The sequence below is a fragment of the Aulonocara stuartgranti genome (genome assembly GCF_965226115.1).
Source record: "Aulonocara stuartgranti genome assembly, chromosome: 20".
NCBI classification, from domain to species: domain Eukaryota; kingdom Metazoa; phylum Chordata; class Actinopteri; order Cichliformes; family Cichlidae; genus Aulonocara; species Aulonocara stuartgranti.
Window position 1 is genome coordinate 31,929,106 of NC_138956.1, and position 11,624 is coordinate 31,940,729.

At 39.3% G+C, this 11,624-nt stretch overlaps 1 protein-coding gene and 1 long non-coding RNA gene across 3 annotated transcripts in view; one reads left to right on the plus strand and one right to left on the minus strand.

The window, feature by feature from the left end:
* The window catches only part of syt6a (synaptotagmin VIa), an 84,576-nt gene that overhangs the window by 49,225 nt on the left and 23,727 nt on the right, over positions 1-11,624 (plus strand). The window contains exons 1-2 of one of the 2 annotated variants that reach the window (XM_082519273.1): positions 9,292-9,333; positions 9,743-10,133. In XM_082519273.1, the coding sequence (XP_082375399.1) occupies positions 9,955-10,133 (179 nt within the window). In that variant the 5' untranslated portion in view covers positions 9,292-9,333; positions 9,743-9,954. Of the gene's footprint in view, positions 1-9,291; positions 9,334-9,742; positions 10,134-11,624 lie in introns of those variants that run through there. The other variant, XM_082519272.1, reaches the window with a different exon arrangement.
* On the minus strand, positions 5,735-6,031 carry LOC309697394. The gene is made up of 3 exons (XR_014273816.1): positions 5,984-6,031; positions 5,835-5,858; positions 5,735-5,763 (listed from the first exon to the last, which is right to left on the minus strand). It is a non-coding gene; the product is annotated as an uncharacterized lncRNA (long non-coding RNA).

Sequence of the window (11,624 nt, forward strand, 5' to 3'; positions counted from 1 at the left end):
AGTAAGTATACATTAAACTTTACTGTCAGAAGTCTGCTTGACATCCTCTGTCCTGTACAGCGAAGCAAGTTTAATGAGAAATATTTTGGCAGACTAACTGTTGTGTGTCAGATATGGCACACTGGAGACATTACTCTTCAAACCTGACAAAGTGCTGTTTTTATTGGTCTTTCAAGGGGAGTCAGTGTAGATGATTTTAATCAGCTTTTGTGCAGAGCCAGGACCTCTGCTCCCTCTTTATCAATCAGCTGGCCCTAACCTTATGGAGATGTCATACTGAACGTCAACACCAAGTGCGAAGTTAATTTAAATGGCACGGCCATGTCCTGAATGATTTAGTTAGTGTTACTTTGTGCAATTCTGAAGTTAAAACTCCCAGTGAGTGACAGGAGCACCAGTGAGAGAACTGCCACCTGCCACTGGAGTTGCAGAGATATGCAGAATGTGTCCTTCTCACAAGGTGACACATCATTAGCAGAGACACAGAGAGCAAACAGTAATAAAAATGCTGGGCAATGAATCCCATTCAGTAACTTTGTGTTTTGCACCTTTTTTCACTTTTTCAATCAACTTCTCATTTTGTACATCACAAAAGTACGGGCATAGGTTTGAATAAAAAAATATGCTTACCCGGTGCATTTAAATGCCGGTCCTTTGCAAGAATCCTTGTGAGCTTGTGATGAATTGAAAATGATAGACTCATCTCACTATGGTCAAACAATAATGCCATGGTGCATATCTGCCAACAACTTTGACAAAAACTGTATTATTCGATACCCTGAGAATGAAAACAGGTTGAAACTGCACTGCTGCTTTAAGGGGTTAACTTAATTATGAGTAAATTATACATGGCTGGACAAAAACAACAGAAATCTGATTATTTTGTGCACTGTGAAACCAACACAAAATTCTACTTTGTTAATATAGAATTTAAAAAAGATTTTAAATCTTTATATCCTTTGGAGGTGTTTGGAAATTATACATGCATAAGCTGCGTCCTACTTAATCTTTAAATGATATGGATAACTACAGCGGAATATATTTGGCGTTTTGCATTCCAGAGGCAAAAATCTGTCCCAAAGCAGCCGAATCCTCGAGCTGTCTGTGTTTTCACAGTGACAGGTTCCTGGACACGATATCTCTGCGGCGTATTTTGACAAAACTCAGGCTGAAAAAACAAAAACCACCACCTGCTCCTACAGACAGCTCTAAAGTATTTGGACACATTTCTGGTTGACAGTATATCTTGGCCCCACAGGTTTCAAACTGTCAACCATACAGAGTGATTGAGCTGACTATTGGGGGCAAATGGTTTTAAGTGAATGTAGCAGAGACGCGGCATCGCCCCAAATCTTTTGTCAGCTCTGTTGCTTCTGACATGTTACCCAATATTCACTATTTTTTTCTTTTTTCCCACTTAAAGCGCCCGAGCTCACTTCAGGGAGGAAAGAAACTAAGTGTTGTGTCTATAAAAGGTTCTGTCCCCTTTTGTCTCACTGCCAACACAGCTGGGTGCTGTAATTGTACTGTTACCACTGTTGCTGTAAAAATATTCAATTCAAATTAAAGCAATGACTAATAGGGGTATTATATTTCATTGAGGCTGGTTTAGACATTTTTTTCCCTAAAGCATGAGCATATTTTCCCACCTTAGCGTGAAAAGATGCTCACAGAAAATGTGAGGGTGTTATTTTTTTCCCACAGTCTCAGAGTCTGCTGGGGCCTAAACTCCTCTTTACATGTGGTGTCGGGGCTTTAGGATTTGGGGATCTGGAGGATTATGGGATTTTCCGATTGCTCTGAAAACGACACCATGGGATACAGAAATCCAAAAATGGCTGAGGTACCCACATCAAGATTAGAGCGTATTATTTCACCCCTTAGGGAAAGCAGACAGGGAAGCTACTAGTGACAGCTTTGAAACAAGTGTGTTTGGGAAACATTTACAATTTAAGGGGATTGTACAATACAAAGCCTATTGGGGGCTAAAATCAGCTGTGCAAAGTCAGCTCACATTTCTAATTCCATGAAAGGTCATTACCTGTTGTGTAATGTGTTCTTTCCCTGAACCAGTTTAATTTTTTCTGGAAGTTGGAACCATTAATAACAGATCTGCTTCACTGCTCTTTATGTTTGAGCTGAAACTAGTTTTAAAAGCTGCCGCAGGTTATTCAGTATTACTTGGAAAACGGTATCTCTGTACATTGTGGAAAGATGCAGAAACATATTAATTTGTCATGTCAGGTAAATACATGAAATCGCCAAAGACTGCTTTTTCTATCTTGTCATGAAGACAGAAGTTTTTCTGTTTTTCCCCCACAGAAATATCAGATGTCATAGCCTTGTGTGAAAGGCAGAAAAGATGAGTTATTTCAGTGTGTGGGGCACAGACAGCACCAGCACTCGCCACCATCCTCACAGACATCGCCCGAAATCTCGGGGGGTTTCTGTTTAAGAAGGCTTTTTTTTTTTACCCCTGCTTATTCCTTTTCCTATTTAAATTCCATATTTCAATCTGTGTTGTTAACATAGCCACAGGATTGCTGGGACGAGGGGGCACAATAAAGCAGTACTTTAAATTCTGCTGTCGACTCTACACCATATGTTGCCCAAATCGTTACAGAAATAAAAGCTGTAATAAAAGAAAAAGTCAATGCAAAGTAACATTTTAGAGGATTTTCAGTTTTCTTAGAAACATATCCAGAAGGAAGACATCACATCTGCTTCTGTCGTATGGGGGAGAAAACAAGGACTTGAGTATGCAGAAGTAACATCGGGTGGGTGGTCCTAACTTCAGTCTACAGCTGTGGAGGGTAAATGCAATGTGTCTGCATGCAGAAATAAATTCTCAAATTCAGGAAAATGTTAAAGTAAATATGAAAATACATAATACATCAACCGCTCCGCTTATTTTTACCAACCCTAACCTGTTATTTAGCTTTTTTTCTGCATCCCTGCATGTTTTATCTGCATGTTTATGCATAAATACATATTACTGACCAGAGGGTTTAACCTATATATTCATATATGCCTGCATTCATGCATTAACTTATTTAAATTCCATCTATTTTTGTGCTACATACATCCATAATATAATGATTCATATAACTTAAACAACAGGTTAAATTTCCACTGTGACTGCAAAGAATGAGTCCACTTTATTGTGCAGGTCCCTCTTCTTATAAAACAGGCAGTTATTTATATTATTCATATAGTTCGCATATTGTTTTGTTCTATTGCATTCATATTTGAAAATCTAAGACATCACCATGCTACCTTTCACTCACCGCTTCTGTGCTTATCATCATCCACCAAATACCTTTTAATGTGTGAATTTACTTAGCAATAAAAGTGACTGGCTATACTAAATATGAAAGAACAAAAACCTTCTGTGCAGTCATTTAAATACTTAAAGCAATGTATTTTTTTATTAGCAGGATGTTTTAAGATCTGCCAGCATGTTCTCATCCCAGGGTGGAACATAACTTAAATTTGTCAGACCCACAAAATCACCATTAGAAGGATGGTGGGGTGAAGACAGAATGAGTTAAAGTAAATCAAGTAAATCTAAACCATAAAGTTTTTAGAGCCTAGAAAAGGTTTAGTTTAAAATAATACTTTCAGTTCACTGAGACTATTGTTGCAATCTTACTCGCTTAAAAATGACAGAGCCATCAGCCTCAGTAATCCCATAATCTGCATCAGGGCACAACGGCTGAAGCCCACCTTCAATATCAATCAGCTACAAGGGCAAGAGATTAATTGGTTCTTGCAAGCAAACACGGAGGATCCATACTTTCTCTAGTTATTGCGTAACTATGGAAACCAGGTCAGACCCTTAAGCACATTCGTCAAATAAAACAAAAAACCCCTTGGGCACCGTCACAAAATATCTGATGAAAGGAAGCTTGATTCGAACAAGAAACTAGGCCTGTACTGAAACGCACACAGTGGCAGCAGAGAGAGCGGCAACCTGTTGCATGCCTCAGCCCTCAATGTGCTTCAGCTTGTGGGAAAGGGTAAGCATGCCACAACGATTTGAAAGCGCTCGAGCTGCATTCACGCAAGGCCCATAGTTGAACATCCTATCTTCCATACTTCACTTCCCTGCCCTTTTCACCTGCCCTAAAGCCCAGCTTTGGAGTGAGACTGAGTCAGCCGCTGCAGTATTGATTGCGAAAAAGGCGTCTGCAGCATGAAAGGACCCCAAAAAGACCCCTTTGATTGGCTGCAGGATAGTGAGAGTCCACTCTTCTTTGGCGTGAGTGTGATCATTAATAGTGCGGTAAACCCTGAGGTCAGTTTAGTCTCACGGTGTCAGGCGAGGTTGTGTCCAGAGGGAGTAATATGTTCACGCAGCTCTGCTCCATTACCCATCTGTCTGGAGAGGAAGAACAATGGCTTTTCCATCACTCTCTATTCCTCAAGCAGTCATACCAGCTCTCTGTCTCTGTCTCACTATCACTGCTTCATTAGCTTTCTGCATTGAGTTTGTCACATCTTCTCAACACTGGCAGACAATAAAAGCACTCAGAAATTAGCAGCAAATTACTTTTGTCATTTCTATTTTTGTACCAGAGGCACAGGAAAAACTACCCTTCTCATTAACAGTGGTGTAAGATGGACGATTAAAGAAAAAAAAAAATCTGTGTCTCTATTTCTTTTTATACCTTTACCCAGCATGGCGTCTGCCATAGAAAGTGCAAAAGTTCAAGAAGTGACAGTGGAGCTGTGATAGGAAGAAAATATCACTGCACAAACATTTCCTCAATAAGCACTCTTGTCTGGATTTGTGTTTTGGCAGACTTTGTCAGGCAGAGCTTGAGTCCAGTTCAAAGTCTGCTCTCAGCCAAGTACAGGAAGTGTCAAGTGATTTTGAGCCAGGCTGAAATGTGTTATTATGTTCCTTCTTGAACTGCAAGCCATCAGCCCATCCTGAATCCACTGAGACTGCAAATGATCTGAAAACAGAAAACACCACGGCTGAAATTATGTGAGATACTGAGACTACAGGAATAAAAAGAGGGATCACATCCATTAAGGGTCAGAAAAGTTAATGTGTACAGCTTTGAGATTATTTTCTACTCAGAAATTAACTGTGAGGCAAAATGTGATGCAAAAGAGAGCATCTGTGTTTAGGACACTATCCCATTTCTACACTGAAAAAAAACCATGATTATTATCTGTTATTCAAATATTGGCTGTTTATGGCATTTGAATCATCACATGAGCCAAGGGGTGGAAAAACGGCCTTTGCTCATGTGAAACTTTGCCCTCGCCCATCATGAGACCTATTGAGGTCACCTGAGGCGAGGTGTGAGTGGGGTAGAAGCACGTGGGAAGGGATCTGTGGACTGCACCTCTGTTCAGTGATGGTCGTTCACAGTAAACACAAACGCAGTGGCCTCCTCTTCTCAGTTAAAAATGTGAACTTTGGCATCTTCTGACCCCAACAGGTGTTAAAAACCTGGCACTCTCCAAGTGTCTTCATTAACTCAAAGATGTCCAGTTGCCTTCTTTTTTCAAGATGCTAAGACTTTCTGACTCTTTTTTTGCAGTGATCAGCACATTAAGTATTTTTAAATATGTATCCACTTTTTTGTCATCTGTTGGCAGAGTATATACTTCTGCCTACTCCTTTTCTAACAAATAATGGAATGATATTTTGTAATGATTGTGAAGGCACATGTTTGAAATAAAAAAAATGAAATAAACTTACTTCGTGAAGTGCTTTGTGCTGCACACTGTTTTTACCTCAGATACCTAACAAGCAAAAGATTTCTTAAATAAAAGGTGCGGATTTGTAGGACTCATATTAAGAAATTTTTAACTACCTGCTAAGACCTCCCGAGATGACCCTGCAAGCATAACATCCATCGTTATTCTAGTTAGGCCTATCTTTGCAAGTCTTTAGCAATTTACAGCTGCCCTTGGTGGGAGAATAAAATTTTGCATGAGACTTTAAATATAAGTTATTTCTTACTGTTTGAGGATGAAGTTGAATCTACCTCTGTGAGCAGAATTAACAGAGCCAGCATGCGACCTTGGAAAACGTTAATAGATGCCGACTGGACAAACGTCTATCTTTTGCCAGTTCCTCAAAGAAGGGTTGTCTGTGTTTGTCTAAAGTGTGGTTGTTTGAAGTATCGTTTAGAGTTTTTCGTGTAGTTCTCTCTCCAGAGTTGAAAATGTGAACTTTAAAATACTTGAGTCTGAACTTTGTATTACAAAGAACTCATGTGTGCCTGCGTGTTTACACAAGTCACCTTGAGTAGTAGTTCACTGAAGAGGTTTTCAAACAGCGAGGCTCACTTTTAGATATTGTGTGTGCCTTACGGACCCCCTTATCAACACGGTCAGTACTTGGAGCTGCAGTATAAAAATACATACTCAAACCTAATATCAAATCAGAGCCTACAGGCATGATATACACTTATTTAAGCCTAATTCTAGTCAGGCCCTTACTCCCTCTCACTCCGTTAGTGTGTGGAGTCACACTTGAAGCTTATGAGGGGTCTCTTAAGTAAGGGGGTTGTAGAAATACAGCAGCAAGATTGGAGATGACCTTGTAATCAGCATACTAAGATCATGTCTACCACTTATTAGAAGATGTGCCTCGATTCAGTTTCATTTGGATGTTTTTATCATTTTCTTTAATTAGCCTATTTTTCTATATTCATATATTGGTATTTCTAGTCAATATTGGAATTTATTATCTAAAATATACAAAAATTGTGCATTTCTTTTTGTTTATTGCTGACATTCTTGAAATAGTCACATGCTTTACCTTCCCACAGTAGTTAGTAAGCTTAGACTCTGTGTTGGAGGGCTTCATAATCCACTTCCACTTTAGGCTATTTGGTCTGAAAAGCACTTAATGTGATGAATCCTTGATGCAAACATGTAAATGGAGTGAAAGTGTGTCGAGGGGACTGAACTGAATTTGGAGTTAGTGTGACTTTCCCTTCCAGAGGGCATTTTATATTTGTATTTCATCATAACTGAAAACCCTTAAACTTATCAAATATGACACAATATACACTTCTTGTAACCCTGAAACCTGACTCTAAGCCATGATGTTTTTATGCATTTTATTTAATGTCAGATAATTCGAATAAAACCTAATTGTTATCAGCTAATTCCCCATAGCTTTAATGTCAAATTACAAAAACGCAAACATGAATAAAGGTTTAAATATCAAGTAATATATTAAAACCAGGAAATCTTGACTTCCTATTTACATCCCCCAAAGCTCTAAAATTTAGTGCACGATTTTGCATTAAATGCAATAAATGGAGTGTCAAAATTCATCAATACTAACATGACTAAGACTCAGAACATCCCACAAACATGGAGGTGGCGCTGGGCACCAACTCAAATGTCAACCTGTGTTTGAAGATGTGTTGCTGCAGTGGAAAAGTTAAAAACAAACCAGAGTAAACATGTTCAAATGAAATTTCTTACCTGTCAACATATTTTGCAGCGAAATATCGTCAGGACAGACATGCAGCAGCACATCTCACTGCACGGTGCAGGGTCAGCTTCAATTTGCCGTGACGGGGGATGAAGACTCGGCAAACGACTGTCCAGCTGAGATGAAGCTTTGTGGGGAGCTGTGTGAAATTTCAGATGACATAGAGAGGCCAGGGCTGTGGACAGCCAAGAAATCCTCTTCAGGCATAAATCCTCCAGACTTGAAATCCAGACCGCTGCTTGGCTAAGCTATAAATTCTTCTTAGTGGACTCTCCATTTAGTTTGAAATTTTAAACATCAAAGCTCTTAATTTGTGCAAAACGGGGGGTTGCAGATTCTGGGGATTTTTTTCCATAACACTTTGGACAAGTAAAAAATGAAACATGACGTAAAAAAACAGAAGCTATTTTCAAGCATTTTAATTCTTTGTAACTTTATACTTCTAATGTATTTTAGAGATAAATATTAAAGTTCCATGTTTCTTAAAACAATTGTAAACTTTAAAGCTTATTTAAAAGAAATCAAAGAGGTTTATGGAGTAAATGACCAGAGAAAAAAAATACTGATAATAACTGATAATAAATAAATAATACTTATATTTTTATACAAAGCTAATAAGGATCAGCAGGTCAGGTGAGTGCATGCAGAAATTAAACCCACATAGGGGTGAACCATAAAATGTATATACTGTGTACATAAATACTGGACTGGCCTCGAAGTCTGAAAAGTGAAGATAATGTGTAAAGTGTCTTAAATCTGCATTCTTTCTCATGGCCAGCAGCTCAAGGCTCCAAAATGGGACTTCACAAACCAAAATGTGATGTCATTGTATAATGAAAACCAGAACTAAACAGCCAGATTTTAGAGAACCGCTTAAAGATACAAGAAGGTATTCAGTGGGAGTCAGCAGAGAGTTAAAAGGAAGGAGAACAGATAGGTGGGAAGACTAGAAACTGAAAGAGGTAAAGACAAGATTTTAAATACACAGGAGGAACTGATAAGGTAACAAGGAACCAGTAAAGGCAGGGCCATCCATCTCTAAGGAGGAAAAAGACAAGGACATGGAGTAAAAGCACCAGACAGAGATGCAGGGGAAATGATAAATGGACACAGACACAAAATTGTTTTTAAAAAATTCACTTAATCGTTTAAATAAACCTATAAGCTAAAATTATTCAAAACAGCATAAAAATACTGACTGCTGACTGCTATTAAATATAGCACATTAGCTGCCTGATTACTATTTGTATACTACATATGGTCTCTAAAATTAAAACCCTGAGTAAACAGAGCTTCAAACGCCTCAGGTTTCTTATAGAAAAGGCTGAGCTGGGTAAATATCAGATAGTAAACCGAGTGCGTATTGCCGCTGATTTCTGTGGTGTTATGTCGAGAGAAGAGGGGGGTTAGAGCATCCTCTGAGAGGCCATGAGATGCTCCATGGCACGAGTTAAATCTGAGCAATCACAGTGCATGGAAAAGAACACTCAGGCAAAGATTGGAGAATTGAAAGCAATCCCTGTCGAAGCACGTGGAAGACACTCCAAGCGTCATATAGTGAGATATAATTACTATAAGAAAGATGCCCCAAAGGGAAATTTGAGAGATGCAGCCTGTATGTTTCCTGTGTTTAGTAATTTTTTTCCCCCCTATGGTCCCTGTGAATCCTTGCAGAGTGCTTGTCAGCATTCCTGGTACATCTCCAGCTTTTTGTATGCTGCTTGTTCCCCGGAAAGCATTTTCATACCATAAAATAAATGAGTTTGACTGTGCCCGGCCGCTTTATCTGCTTCATGATGAGAATCCCAGTGGAAGGCTCCTGGCACCGTGGTCCTTTTCTCATGAGCCTTTTTACAAATGTAAACACTTTACATTGTTTGTTTTGGTTTTTTTTACTATCATCTGTCAGGCTATAATTACTTTTACCACTAGAATGAGTGTAATGTCATAGAAAATTATCCCCGTATGAGTTCACACTACACACATGCACACATTTAAATTCCGTTTACACTACCATGCTTCTCTTATCTGTTGACCCAAAGGAAGACAAATGGAGGTTACTTTAATATTTATGAATCTTGTAGTTTTTGCTTACTGTCCTTAGTCTTTCATTAAAACCAGATTTAGCACCAGGCCTTTTGAAAAATCATGTCCTAACCGACTCTTTCTGTTTCTCTGTGTCCTCTGTCCCCTCTCACCCTTGTGATCACCATCTGTTTATCCATATTGTATGATCCTCTGTTTCTGGCCCCCGTGGCTCGTCACCAGACGCTACTTTTGGCCTCCTGCTCGGTGTGTTTGTGGTCTGTGGCCTGGCATTCCTGGGACTTCTTACATTTGTCTCCTGGAAGCTGTGCTGGGTACCTTGGCGGACTAAGGCCCCCTTTCTCAGTCCATCCCTCAGCCCGCCCCTTGGCCCACAGCACTGCCCGCTTCAGCCGCCACTCTTGTTACCCAGCCCCCAGCAGACGCCAGTCACCATGGCAACAGAGAAGGTGAAGGACCCCATGGGCTCGATTGGTTTCCTGGAGGCTGCGGTGAAGATAAGCCATACCTCTCCTGACATCCCCACTGATGTGCAACTCTCCATGAGGGAGCATTTCCTGCGCCGCACACAACGCATGCAAAGGCAAACAACTGAACCAGCTTCCTCCACTCGGTCAGTCACATACATGCATGTGCATGCAAATCTGATGACACATGAGACTGTCTCATGTGGTTATTTATAATATGTGTGCATATGTGGAGGATTATGTGTAAGCTGAATTCAAGACATGGTGTTATCTAACGTGGAATAAAGTGTGTAAACCAGGGGGAAGTCACTGCTACATATAAGGATTAACATTTTCTAAGTAATTTAATAAATTAGTAAATTATAAATAACATTGAAGAATACTAAACTCTGCCTCAGAGGCACCTCTCTCCAGCTTAAAATTACTGTCTATAAGACTTTCTTCAGAAGTATAAATATAACACAGTTTGAAGAGATTACTTGCAGCTTTACAAGCACAATTCCACGTTACCATTTAGTTAACATCAATGATTTATTATAGCTATTATGCATACTAATACATGGCCATGGTATAGTATTGTATGGCCTATTCATGCAAAAAGACAATTATTCACATTGAGAAAGGCTTTTTTTTTTTTTTTTTTTTTTAAAGGGTCGTTTTACCTCGTTGCTAGGTGGTTGCTAGGCATGCATAATTTTGCTTTCGTGGATATGGATATAAATTAAATTTTATTGTCATGAAATTAAAGTTATAAGATGCTTTCATCGGATGTTATAGGTACATAAATGCTAAAACCAAGTAACTTTTGCCAGTTGATGGGAGATTACTAGGGAACGTACTGACATCAATATATCTGATGTAGATAAGAACCCTCGGGTTACTATAGGCAAAGTAGGTAAAACCCGGGATAAACTTTTCTCATCTTCTAGGTAAACAATTGAAACGATCACCAGTGACAACATAGGATACCAGTGATTGACATGTGGCCTGTTACTAAATACATTAGAGGGTTACCTAGGCAACTGAAACGAGCAGCTGTCAAACTGATGCTTGACAAGTGAATTTCTTCCAGTGTTCATGTAGCTTTCAGGTCAACTTAATGCCAACTCCTGATGGTTTAGGAGGGGTTGGCAGACAAAGAAACCAATAAAAAGACAGACAGGATAATTTTTAAAGGATAAGAATTTATGTTCACACCACTGGGGCTCACTGAGCTGTCACAGTACATTTAACTTTAACTTTTTACACTTCCTGTTCAAATTTTCCCATCAGGTGTCAGGGATAGGGATAGCTCCATACAACAGAAATACAGGCCTACTTACTGTAGAAATACAGGTCACATCCTTTTTTTTAAGGCAAGAATGAACTTTGATCGACTGCCACTATAGCAGAAGACATAACGTGATACATTTGGTTGTATTGTGCCAACACTAGTTTAGTTCAGAGTCAGATGCCGAACACTCATAGACATCACATTAAAAAGCACGGAGTCTTGTCATTTTTTAAACCTGCATGTTAGTCGGATAGTGTTCAGTTTGGGTAGCTCAGAATCTGAAATAAATGCCGTGACACGATGAGACTGTAACCTTTGAAATTAAGAAAACCAAGGAAATGTCAGAGAAACCATATTCACGTGA